Source organism: Colias eurytheme, chromosome 3 (genome assembly GCF_061535395.1).
Source record: "Colias eurytheme isolate Ceu_HAF_F1 chromosome 3, ilColEury1 Martin Lab GWU primary, whole genome shotgun sequence".
NCBI classification, from domain to species: Eukaryota; Metazoa; Arthropoda; class Insecta; order Lepidoptera; family Pieridae; genus Colias; species Colias eurytheme.
The window spans coordinates 6,752,153-6,765,172 of NC_142982.1; the positions used below are offsets into that span (position 1 = coordinate 6,752,153).

General features: G+C 36.8%; 1 protein-coding gene across 11 annotated transcripts in view; it reads right to left on the reverse strand.

The window, feature by feature from the left end:
• hyd (E3 ubiquitin-protein ligase hyd) overlaps nucleotides 1–13,020 on the reverse strand; it is a 44,932-nt gene that overhangs the window by 28,347 nt on the left and 3,565 nt on the right. For 6 of the 11 annotated variants that reach the window (XM_090119744.1, XM_090119738.1, XM_090119739.1 and 3 more), the window contains exons 3-25: nucleotides 11,796–11,953; nucleotides 11,317–11,540; nucleotides 10,776–10,963; nucleotides 10,473–10,663; nucleotides 10,232–10,379; nucleotides 10,014–10,149; nucleotides 9,746–9,906; nucleotides 6,137–6,279; nucleotides 5,862–6,024; nucleotides 5,398–5,780; nucleotides 4,676–4,849; nucleotides 4,181–4,369; nucleotides 3,799–3,910; nucleotides 3,567–3,674; nucleotides 3,343–3,484; nucleotides 2,476–2,613; nucleotides 2,087–2,312; nucleotides 1,939–2,004; nucleotides 1,680–1,852; nucleotides 1,342–1,532; nucleotides 1,032–1,177; nucleotides 391–557; nucleotides 44–289 (exon numbers count right to left, since the gene is read on the reverse strand). In XM_090119744.1, the coding sequence (XP_089975870.1) occupies nucleotides 44–289; nucleotides 391–557; nucleotides 1,032–1,177; nucleotides 1,342–1,532; nucleotides 1,680–1,852; nucleotides 1,939–2,004; nucleotides 2,087–2,312; nucleotides 2,476–2,613; nucleotides 3,343–3,484; nucleotides 3,567–3,674; nucleotides 3,799–3,910; nucleotides 4,181–4,369; nucleotides 4,676–4,849; nucleotides 5,398–5,780; nucleotides 5,862–6,024; nucleotides 6,137–6,279; nucleotides 9,746–9,906; nucleotides 10,014–10,149; nucleotides 10,232–10,379; nucleotides 10,473–10,663; nucleotides 10,776–10,963; nucleotides 11,317–11,540; nucleotides 11,796–11,953 (3,973 nt within the window). The remainder of the gene's footprint in view (nucleotides 1–43; nucleotides 290–390; nucleotides 558–1,031; nucleotides 1,178–1,341; nucleotides 1,533–1,679; nucleotides 1,853–1,938; nucleotides 2,005–2,086; nucleotides 2,313–2,475; nucleotides 2,614–3,342; nucleotides 3,485–3,566; nucleotides 3,675–3,798; nucleotides 3,911–4,180; nucleotides 4,370–4,675; nucleotides 4,850–5,397; nucleotides 5,781–5,861; nucleotides 6,025–6,136; nucleotides 6,280–9,745; nucleotides 9,907–10,013; nucleotides 10,150–10,231; nucleotides 10,380–10,472; nucleotides 10,664–10,775; nucleotides 10,964–11,316; nucleotides 11,541–11,795; nucleotides 11,954–13,020) is intronic. The other 5 variants (XM_090119746.1, XM_090119740.1, XM_090119743.1 and 2 more) reach the window with 4 other exon arrangements.

Consider the following 13,020-nt stretch of genomic DNA (forward strand, 5'->3'; position numbering starts at 1 on the left):
ACACTGTTCACTTCTTTTTATTTTTTCGGGTATGATAACGTACCTGCGTGCATGTGCATGACGTGGATGACCGGTGGAGAGTGGTTCAACACCAAATAAATCTTCGCTCCCATTTACAAGGTCTACATAAGTAGTGGCCAGTGGGAACGGCGCTGTAGGACGCACTACGCCCAATCTTACGGGTGCTAGCAATGCGTCGGCCGCTTCTACCAATTCTTCCACGGCTAAAGCCACTAAGGCGGCAAAAACACGGCGGCAACGTACTAATGATGAGGTAATCGTAACAGGCCTAAAACATTATAATAAATATATTAAATGTATTGTCAAAATTTATGCTGATACAAAAACTTTAAATAGTATCTATTAATAAGAAAACATAAATAAACTTACCCTTTTTTCTTAGCTGCTCCTGGCGCCATTTCAACGCTAAATATAACAAATATTCTTGCAACAGAACGCACGAATCGGCGCGTAACCTCACGCGCACGCTCTGCGCGTCCGGGGATGGTGTCATTTTTCTGTTCTCTAATCAGAGTGTGCAGTAATGTGTCCAGCATCTATTCAAAACAAATTAAAAATAAACATGTATATTATATTATAATAATCAGATTGTTGACCTCCCACAAGATGGACAGACGTCCTGGTCCGAGTGGCAGGGAGCCGCTGGATGCAGGCCGCCGGTGACCGGTCGTACTGGAAATCCTTGAGAGAGGTCTTTGTCCAGCAGTGGACGTCCCACGGCTGAGACGACGACGACGACGAATCAGATTGTGGGAACATATTTTATTATTTTTTTTTGTTGAGCTTTAAGTACGTAGTTTCTAATATTGCCGACTTAATTAATACAAATACCTTCCGATAATAAGCTTGCTGCAATTTTGACACGTCATAATATTATTCATTATTCATGAACAAAATTAACTTAACATCTACTAGCACATACATTTGATAATATATCTTTAGAAACTAATTTGGTTAATATAATATGAAAACCCAGTAATGACAAAGTGGAGGAAGTATTACCAACTTACCTCATTTGTACACTTTACAATAAGAGCATGTGTAAATTTGTCGAGAAGCGTGGTGCCCGACTGTTGGTGCGAAGAGGTTGATGGACCTTCAGTTTCATTTGCATTAGCGCCGCACATTATAGCTGTTTCTACTGCCGGCCAGACCGCTGTGGACAAAAATTATTATAATTAGACTTCCAAAGAGTTATCCTATAAAATGATAATAGTCATGTATAAATATGAAAAAAAAAAAAAATTAACAAATATATATTTAAAAGAAATCCACCATACCATTCATCCATCCATCTAATAAAATTTACAAGCGACATACCTAACAAATGCAATAGAGCGCGTCTAGCAAACCGCGGGGGCTCCAAGTCATGATCGGGTACATCCAGTTCGGCATCAGAACCGGGCTGCTTTCTTGGACCACGGGCTCGGCCGCTTCCTGCTCTGAATTGGCGTTGTTCTACCGCTTGGCGTCCAAATGTTTGAACGAGGAAGAGGAGGATGGATTCACCTCTGCAACAATGAAAACATAATTAAATAGTTACTAGTAAGCTAATGTTTAATACATATTCCAAGTATGTAATCCACATGCGTTAAGTATACCATCAAATAGTTAAATTTACTAAGGAATTTAATATTTTGATAGTTATAAAATCTCACCTAGAATTAAAGTGTGTAGCTAACTGCGTGTCTCTGGCCAGTCGGGCCAATAGATCGCATCGAGCGGCCCAGTTTCCGCCAACCAACGCTTTGCAACGGCACTTCTCCCAGCAGTCACAATACGCAGTCGGAGATGTACGTTTAAGTTTACAATCATGACCCTTATGGCACACCTAAAATTTGAACGAAAGATTATTTATTATCTGACCTCATAAACATTACAAACTATTGATATAAACTTACTTTGAACAAAATTTACCTTAGCGCATTCGGTGCAGCAACATAAAGAGCCAGTAAGTCCGCATGTTTTGCATTCAAAAATATCCTATGAAAAAATAAAAAGTTAGCATCTTCTTCGTCAACACAGTATTCTATGTTTAGAATTCAATCATTCAACATTATAATACCTGATTGATATGATCTTGTCCCGTCCAAGTAAAGCTGCAAGTATCATTACAGCAGAGTACCAAAAGTGGCGAGTGATCCGGATGTGCATTGGGCGGGAATATAGCGGCGGAACGTTGCATCTCGTCCGCATCTGAACAGGCGCGTATCGCGTCCAATAACACGAGCGCTGCGCGGTAAGCGCGTTCTGCGACTGCAGCCATTAGTGGAGTTTGGCCCATGCCATCCCTGATTAGATACAAAGATATGTTTTAAAACAGCTAAGTAAATCAAACAGCAAGAATAAATTGTTCAAAAAATCGGAAGCAAAATTTATTGATCTTTCATATCTAGAGATAAAAATGGGTATTTTTTTAGTTATAATGAATGAATAAAAGCTTAAGTATCTCACTTGGCCGTAAGCAGTTGCATCAAGTAGGGCTGCAACGCCGCACTCTCGGTTAGCGCGCGCAGGGCCGCCAACGCGTTGCCGCGCCGCTCCGCCGGGTCCGCGCTCACCGACCCACCGTTACCGCTGTTCGACATTTTGCTACAAATGTTTATTTATATTTACGATTCCCATAGCCTTGTATGCACATTGTCAATTACACACTCGGTCTACTTCGTAATTAAATATAAGTAATCATTTATTTTGCAGCTTATAAAAAAGAAATAAAAGGCTCAAAATAGAACAAAATTACACAAGATACGCAAAATATAAAATAGTAAGTAAGTAATTAAATTTTTTCGTTTTTAAGAAAGTTAAAAACGAAATTAATAAAATTAACAAACTATGAATTGATTCTACCTGATATATATTTTTTTCGTTTGCTCATTACATAATATTAATTATACAGGGTGTCCCACTGTTGGTATACTAAGCTCAAAGGAGGTTATAGTTTTGCATACGCTAAGTACGTAAAAAATATTTAAAAAATTCCAGACGCATTTTTTTTTCAAATAGATGAATTCTTAAAACTCTTTGTGTACACCCTTAAAAAGCAACCCGTCCATTTTTGCCACCAGCACATGAGCTATCGTCTAAGATTATGTTTTCATAGACAAAATGCTCACATTAGAGAAGCGGTATATGACGGCTGCGCGAAGCTAGAGAAGAAAACATGGATTTTCAGGAAAAATTTAGCAAAAAATTTATGACGTAATTTTGTTGTTTAAGTATTTTTTACGTGATCAGTGTATGCAAAACTACAAGTTCCTTCGTGCTTAGTATACCAATTGTGGGACACCCTATATACATATTCATAGTCATTAATGTTACCCGTTATTAATTCCCATCAGACTGTCTTCATCTCCAGATGCTTCAAATGTTTCTGGGCCCGGCCAGGAAAGGGCTGGAACAGCCTCTTCATTACTTGCGCCACTCGACGCGTTCGGTATATTTGGCATAGACGGATTTTCAACTAGATATTAAGAAAAAGTAAAAGTTATAACTAGAACTATATAAGATGCCTATTGGTAAATTTGAACAAAAATATTACTTACCGATGTCAGGTTCCTTGTTAGATGTTGGTGCGCACATATGCACACATGCATGTAGAATATTCCTATTTCCGTCACAGCGTTCTTGCAAAATAGACATAATTTGTTGTTCTGGAAGAAAAGCATTAAATAAATAATAATAAAAGCACAAATAATTTCGATAATTCAATCGCAGGTGTGGTTACTCATTGTAATCTTTAGATTACAGTTAAGAAGTATGTTAAACAATAATTACTGTTAGAATCTGACTCCAGTTGATGAAGCAACTGACGAATGCCATCTAAATCGCATCGGAGTACGCGAGGCATCATATGTTGAGGTTCGGCTACAATTATGATGAGTGCAACCTATAAAAATATAAATCTTAATCAAATATCTACTTGATACACAAACATACTTACATTTGAATATTATTTAAACACAATAGAAATAATTAAAGTTACAATAAATATTTAATTTTGGTACTGGGTAATTATATCCTATCTTAGAAAAGTAATCAAACCAATTATTAATTACATAATATATTAAAATTTCAACATGTCAAGACACAAAAATAAGCCGCAACATATATAATAAAATATGTACATATTAGGCTAAATGCATGTCAATATAATTACCTGCGACTTGAGCGCCGCGTGGTGCGAGTGCGCGGGCCCGTGCGGGTGCAGCGGCAGCGCGTGCGCGGTGACAGCTCGCGCGGGCGCCAGGTTCAGCGGCGGCGGCTCGCGCACCATGCCCACGCAGTCGCGCGCGATCGGGTACAGCGCGCTGTTGCCGTCCAGCATCATCACTACTGGCTCGCTTCCCTACACAGACACAAGATTGTTAATTGACTTTATTTATTATATGTCAAACTAGCGACCCGCTCTGGCTCAGTTGAGCGTCAAATCGGTAATCCACATATCATACAGTACGCAAGAAAATAATAGGTTGTGAAATATGTTACAAGTTACTTAATATAAAATAAATAAGAACAAAATAAACTTAGAAAGTATTCATGATTCTTATTTTTTTATTTTTATTTAATATATTAAGATGGGTGCAGATTGAAAATATAAAAAAATATGCTTATTTTATAAATAAACTTAAAACATAATAAATTAAGAACTTACTTCGGCAGCAGTGGCCAGTTGAATCAAATGTCCATTTGAGTGCCCCAACAGGGCAGTATGGTCAGTAGGAAATACACTATCTGTCAGAGCACGTGTTGTTCCCACGGCATATACGGCATAAGCCAATGCACCACCTGGACGTCGTACTACGGCGTGCACGCCACGATTGTCAACCTAAAAATATATATTAAAAATTATACTGAGATTTAATAAACGGAAAATATGATTATGTAAAATTGACATGATTTGAAAGAGCAACTATGGAGTTTAGGGCGCTTTCGATTGCTGCGGTGCGTTAGACGTAGAGCGCACGGCCGTTCCTCTTTTTTCATACAAAACGCTCTGTGCGTCAAAAGTGCGGCGCCGGTACTGCGAACACTCGCGGACGTTCGCGGCGCGAAACTGTCGCACGAAGCGCATAAATTTTAAGCGCCCTTAGTGCCGATTGTTTTCCATAGTTACTGCTTTCCGAATCGATGGTAAATGGTAAAACTGTGACGATTCAAAAGTGCTTCCAGCACTGATTGAATAAATAAATGTTTTAGTTTGATAACATTTACAGATAATGATTGATAGCGTTTTTTACACTTTTCGAATAAGGAAATATTTCGATTCATTATTTGTGATTGCCATTTTATTTTACAGAAAAGTTTAACTGCATATGTATAAATATAGTGAAAAAAAACTGGCCATTAGTTGTTTATAAATACATATATACTTACAGCAATAGTAATGACTTGTAGTTCAGGTGGAAGTGCGATTTTTCGTGGAGATCGTTGCAAGCAGTCCGGTCCGCGAGGACCAGCTGAGCCACCAGCACCCCATTTAACAGCAACCAGATCATCTTTGCGAACTAAACGACAATCTTGTAGAAGTGCTGTCCAATCATCTGGGGTAGATGGAATTATTTCCTTTCCATCCTTTCCAACTGAAGGAAATCGTACAGCCGCGTATGCTCCATCAACTTTAAGCACACGACCAAGTGGCACACTCTTAACATCTTCAAGGAAAACAACTTCTTTAAGCGGCCATTCTTCTTCGTCACGTTTAGTACCATCATTAGAAGAACCTTCTTCACCACGAACTGTGACACGCTTTGCCCTTTCTAAAATAAAAGCATTATTTTAGAAAATAATTAACATTAATTGACATGCACCATCCTAGAAATATTTACTATAATACTTACTGTGTGATGTGCTGGTGTCACTGCAGGTAGAAGACGCAGGGCTTGGTGGTGGCGGCATGTCCAAACGGTCCGCCATATCTTTATTGCTATCTTTTGAATTGTCCTTATTTGAACTGTTTGACGATGATGCCTTCACGGATGATACAGTGAGAGGAGATTGGTTCTAGAACAAAATTAGTTTCAATGTTTTTACATTTGTAAAAATTGCAATGTAAACTTCTTACTTTTGTAGCAATTCCACCCGCATATTGAACAGTAACATAATAAAAACAAACCTGTAAATCTCTTTTATCCTTGTCAGATACTGAGCGATCAGGCTGTGGAGCTGGTAGGAGCTTAAATCTGCAAGTGTCAGATAGATTCCATGCAGCATTTTGTAGGATACCCACTTTAGGTACTCCAGTTGACATATTAAATCCTGAAAAATAAATCAGTTCATATTGAATACTTATCCTTCAGTGGCGTGCCTAGGGTGTAAGGACTGGGCAAGCCCAAATTTTTATAAGTGTTTGATGGGTACCCTTTTCATGAATAAGATACCTACCTAGGTATACTGTGTAATTATGTTCGTTATAAAACTTATAAAAAAACGTGAACATACCGAATCAAATCTATTAAATTTTCACGCGCGCCCACAAACAGTTGAGTCAAACGTTTATCATTAAAATCGATAAATTATATTAAACTGTATGACATTATATTATATTATGTATTAATAAAATTGTACAGATCATTTATATTCGAATTCAAAACGCCAAGCTTTCTGAAGGAAAGATTTTATGACATCGGAATTATAGAAAGTAGGCGTTTGTTTTAGAATTCAATTATTGTCGAGCCAATTTAATAGGCAACATTTGACGTCTATCAATTTTATCTTCATAGGGTGGTAACCTGCTTAAAAACATCGATTAAAGTGAATTAATCGATACGACTTGAAACATTTGTCAATCGAACTTGAAACACATGTCAATAATTTATGATGATTTTTATTCCCAAGTAATCAATGCATTCGATTCTAGATGTCAGATTTCGATTTTTAGAGTAACGTCTCTGGTATTTAAAAAGAAAAAAGGTTTATTGACACAAAATTGTAGCAACGTCAGTTCTTTAAATCAGAAATTGTTTATTATGTTTAGAATGGTTTATCAGTAAAATGAAATCTTAAAATTACTTGTATCGGTCATTATTATTATAAATATGTAATCGTAATTGAAAAGAGTTAAGCAAATGTGCAGTTCTAACAAAACGAAATATCATGTTATTCTATGTCGTCGTTACTAGGTTACATTGTTGAATTTTGTTGAACTGTCAAATGTTGCCTATTAAAATGGCTCTACTATACCTATCAGCTCCTTTTCCATGGCAATTATTGATACCTAATTCAGAAAGGCGTTCTTGGCCTTGTGTATTTCTTAATAATTAATTACGTACCTATGAATACGATTTAACGATGAGAAATCACGCTCCGTGGAAGAACTACTACCATAGAAATCTAAATAACAAGACACATAGAAGTGCTATAATGTGATAATTCATATGAAAACCGCTGTCGCCAAAATCAACACATTTAAACCGATAGCTAAACAGTACACACAAGTAAACTATGCCTTTTATTGGACAGATTGATTTTAGTGAAAACTAACTTAAATATTAAATTAAGCTTTTTAATATGTATCCTAACGCACGAATTTACGGTTTATTTTAGAATAACATCCCTAAGTATATGAGACGTTTTGTTTCTTTTTGTTCCAATACGAAAAAATTCGGCTTTTCTACAACAGAAGTTGTCAATTTTCAATAGATATAACTTTGAACATAAACTCTTAGAAATAAGGTTGAAATTTGTGTTAAACGTGATAATAAGAATGGTAGACTGTGTCATTCATTGTTATTTCGATTACTATGGTGACACTCGTAATACTTGTAAATATTCTATAATTTTAAGGAAAAACGGCATTATTTCTAAAAAAGAAATATTTACCGATGAAATATTATTCCTTTATTAGTATAATTACAACTTGTGGAAGAATTTCCGCAATGGGATATGCTGAAACACACCATGTTTATACACATACGTCTCCAGAGCAACTGAACAGTGACGAACACGCTGGTGATGTGAATGTCACCTGAGTGGCGACAAGGTCACGCGCGCTTACGACTTCTAGTGTCTTGTTATTTAGATTTCTATGACTACTACCTACTTACTAGCAGGAATCGTAACTACCAAATGTGCAAGTTTCAACAGCTGGGGAAAGGCTTCTTCTAAGCAATTCTCATTCATGAAATCCTTCGTAAACATTACAATTATTAAAATTTAGTTTATGTGACTTACTAGTTTCGGTAATGCACAAATCGGGAGTTGGTTTTGATGAAGAAATTAATTGTTGTTTTTCAGTAAAGTTTAACGATTTTACCTTTCCCCCGCTGAGCACAAAGCAAACCATCACGATTTACAACACAATCTGCTGTCACGACACTCATTTTACCACAAAATTCGAAAAACGTAACCTAAATTACACCGGTATAATCACCCGCTCAAACAAACTATAATAACATTTAACAATAATATTCACGACGTTCATTCGCGCAATCGTATATATCTTCACACTGTTAAAGCCGGGCTTTGTTCGCCAAAGAAATTGCTATAGAGTTCTATAACTAGGTATGCTACATACCTATACCCGGCGCGGCCTAAGATGATCCCTATGACATTGACAGTTATTCTCAAGAGACAAACTTGTAATGGCGTCACCATTAAATTAGAAACGTATTGGAGGCGTCTAAAAATGGCATTTATTAATTTTTACGTAGCTTTATGCCATTACAATGATATTCCGTTGGAATTATAACAATTCTTAACATTTACGAGAAATTATATCAATCTGACTTTACGTTTACGTCCTTCAAAACTTACATCGTTGGCATTTATCGACTAGTGCGGAAAGTATCGATAAACAAATTTCGATAATGGAAACGAGTTCACATTTTTTCCATGCTTAAGCTATAGTTCATTCTCTATTGAATGGAACAGAAGATCGCAGCATAATTAATTAATTAATTAGCGTTCGCGTTAATTTACTTACCTATGATAATATAAGTTTTTTAGAAAAATTAAATGGGGGATTCCATTTTCATGATAAAATAATATACACTGTGTTAAACGGGTTAAAGATTACGAGAAAATGATAAGGTGCATTTTTATGTTTTGGAAAACTTTCGTTTTACTTACCGTTTCGTTTACATAATAGACGTTAAAAATTCATTTTATAATATTTGTAAAAACATGTTTACCGACGTGGCTGAATGCAAACCACGCCTTAGCCTATAAAATAGTAAAGTATCGACACGATCCATCATATGAGCAATCACTAAGACGAACTGTCATAGGGATCATCTTAGGCCGCGCCGGGTATAGTCATGTAACATACCTAGTACTCGGGCGAAATTTCATACGTTAGAAGAGATGAGCGCAAAGCCCGGTAAAAGCCCACGCGTGCAAGCGAGACACCGCACTGTTTATAATCCATCCAATTTAGGTTGTAACGTCCAAATAAAAGGTATGACCTTATTCCGATAGGAAGAAATTAAAAAGTTTACTCGAATTCGTCATTGTTTTATGCTAGGCGTATTATATATTATATTGTAGGTGAGTTTTCATTGAATTTCGGAGCAAATTATGAATTGCTCATTGTGCGCGAGTATTCAAACGTGAATATATATTACTATATTACGTATTTTCCTGTCTCGTAGCGAATTTCTAAGGCAAGCCGGGCTTTTCGGCTTGTATGAACGTACCGCCACTGTTATCCTTGTACTTATTTAATTATAGGTAAAATTGAACAATCAACCCCAAAAATTTATGTACATAAATTTAAAGAACTTACCAACAGCTCCTGGCTGATACATTGGTGCATTTTTCATAGTAACACTTTGTCCTGCTTGCAAATCTTGCGGAGTAGTCGACGAGTGGCCACGCTGTTGTTTACGAGATCGAGCACGATGTTTTTCCCAAAGTCGAGCACGCTGTCCGAGCGGTAATACACCCCTACAAATAGTAAAATATTGGAACATTATTTTTAGTTAAGTAAATGTATCAAATTTCTATGAAAACAAGGTCGAGTTACTTTTTAGAGAATCTAATATTAAACATACCACCAATACAATGCTCCAGAGTCCAATCTTGCAACAGTATACAGTGAACATACATGAAGAGAAATTGGTTTGTCTGAACCAAACTCTGTAAATGTCTGCAGTGGATGCTCCAAACGCGTAGCGCCAGGTGCGTGAGCTACGAATGAAATTGTTAGTTAATATAATAAGAACTTAGAGCAGATAGCAAAAATTAACGATTAAAAAAATTATCTTCATACCAATAGACTCGTCCAAGAATGTTGCAATTCGTCCAGAGTCAGTCAAAACCGAGATTCTTATACCAGCAGCACTGATATTCACAATTCTTTCCCCCGAAAGTAAGCCAAGATAATTGCTACGTGGATGATAGGCGATATTACCCAAAGTCTAGAAAATAATTAATGAATATTAATATTTAATTATTATTTTTTGCATTAAAATTGGTTAAGTAAACAAGGCACTTTTATATTAAAAACATACATCATTTCTTTGATATGGATGTGGGTCAGCCCAACGCCACTGATGTATCTGTCCATGTGTAGAGACAGCAATCAATTCACTATAAGTTGCTGCAATATGTGTGAAACGAATATTGCTATCCCAATACTCCAATTCTTCAGATACCCAAAGAGGTGAAGCTGTCATTGCAGAATCTTTCTTTTTGTTTTCAACTGCAAACATAACATATTTTAAATGAAATATGATGCATTCTATACATACAAATAAGTATAAAACAAGATAAAACGTAAAAATATAACAATGTCAGTGTTTATATAATCATACCCCCTTCCTTGTCCCAAGAAGTATCACGGAGAGCAGATTCGAGCCATCGGCGAGGTCCAAAGTATTGACGTTCACGCCAGCGACTGAATTCCGAGGGTCTTTCTTGAGCCGAGCTGCTGCTCTCGCGGCTGGCGCCAGCTCGGCCGCCACCACTACCACCGCCACCCCCACTGCGACTGTTAATATAACTACTTAGTATTTATTAAATGACTATTCAACACGCCATGGAATCACAACGCAACTGGGTTTCTTGAGACCAAAATACCAGTAACTGTTATTTAAACTAATGACTACAAAATGTGCGAGAACAAAAGATAAAAAAAATTAACAATATAAATAACAGTTAGTAATACGGATGGGTATAAAAACCCTTTGCAATGTGACACCATGACTTCCAGTTACAAGTACTAATAAGAAAAACAATAAAAAAACAAAAACAGAAATTGCGTAAGCTTTTGCGTGCTATATTGGATTGAGGACTACATTCAACACTGAGGGCTGAGGACATAAGAGGCCAAGGAGCGTAGCTTGACAGGTGTACCTTCTGATAGCCGCGTACCCGAAGATGTCCTCGGAGAACATGGCGTCTGCGTCGATGATGACAGACTGGTCCTGCTGGCTGGCGTGGAAACCGCCATCGAGTAGTGAGATGAGATCCTCCGGCACATATCCATCGCCACCCTCACCGCCTTCAGGCTCTTCCCCTTCCTCGTCGTCACGCGACAGCAAGTTGTTCACCGCTAGATTCACGTCCAAATTTGTCCTCTGTAAAAAAATATTTACTAAATAAAAATGTTTTCTTTTTAAATAAAGATTTGATATCTTCTTCTTATATATAAAAATGAATCGCAAAATGTGTTGGTAAGCGCATAACTCGAGAACGGCTGAACCGATTTCGATAATTCTTTTTTTATTATATTCCTTGAAGCACGAGGATGGTTTTTATGTAGAGAAAATGTAAATATGTACCACGGGCGAAGCCGGGGCGGACCGCTAGTTGTAATACTATTTTATATTTACCTGCAGCTCCCGTATGATAAGGCTTCTGCTTTTTCCTTGCAATACAACTTGGGCTTGAGTGACCAGATCTTCAGGCACAAAAGGAGCAGGTACTGCAGACACTACTCGGCCTGACCCCGATGCACCAATTATAACGCCAGTTGCACGACTTGTTGAGCCTAAACAAATAACAATTATAAAAAATGTAAGCACCTTTCAAGGCACCTTGTGGCGAGGTGACAGGGATTGGCGCTTCTGCCGTTCGGAGTTTAGAATGAGAAGTTCAGGTTCTCTCACATCTGTCTTGCCCTTGTTAGCCGTTTAGAGAGGGCATATATACAGGGTGAACTTGTTATATGTGTAATAGTTTTAAAGAGGTGAAAGTATAGCTCATTTGGAGTAATAAAAGTAAACATTACCTAGCCGAATCTTATCAGTTTCAGAAATGATTGAAGTACCAAAGAAGATAGAAAAAGTAAGTGTAAAAAAAAAACAAGAGTAAGTCGTTGGAAGACCTGCCACATTAGTAGCAGGTCTTCCAACGAAATTAAAAAAATCACATATTTTTGTTTAATACATATTAAGTTAATTTTTATTTGTGTGCAGAAATAATCTTAGGTTTATATATTTCAGTTGAAATTTCACATCAAATATTTGAAAGAAAATATTAATAATTATCTTCTTCTTCTTCTTCTTATCTTCTTCTTATATATAAAAATGAATCGCAAAATGTGTTGGTAAGCGCATAACTCGAGAACGGCTGAACCGATTTCGATAATTCTTTTTTTATTATATTCCTTGAAGTACGAGGATGGTTCTTATGTAGAGAAAACGTAAATATGTACCACGGGCGAAGCCGGGGCGGACCGCTAGTCTTCTTATATATAAAAATGAATCGCCAAATGTGTTGGTAAGCGCATAACTCGAGAACGGCTGAACCGATTTCGATAATTCTTTTTTTATTATATTCCTTGAAGTACGAGGATGGTTCTTATGTAGAGAAAACGTAAATATGTATTATGAACCACGGGCGAAGCCGGGGCGGACCGCTAGTATTATTTAAAGTTAATATATCAATGAATACAGTATAAATTATTGTTAAAGGATTGGTATTTGCTATTATGTATAATGATTAGATTTTATAGATCTCGATAACTACATACTGTTTCAAGTATTTCTGATCTGAATGGTAAAAGAAAGTGGTTTTCTCTTCATTTTTCATAAATAAACTTGGTATATTATTGAT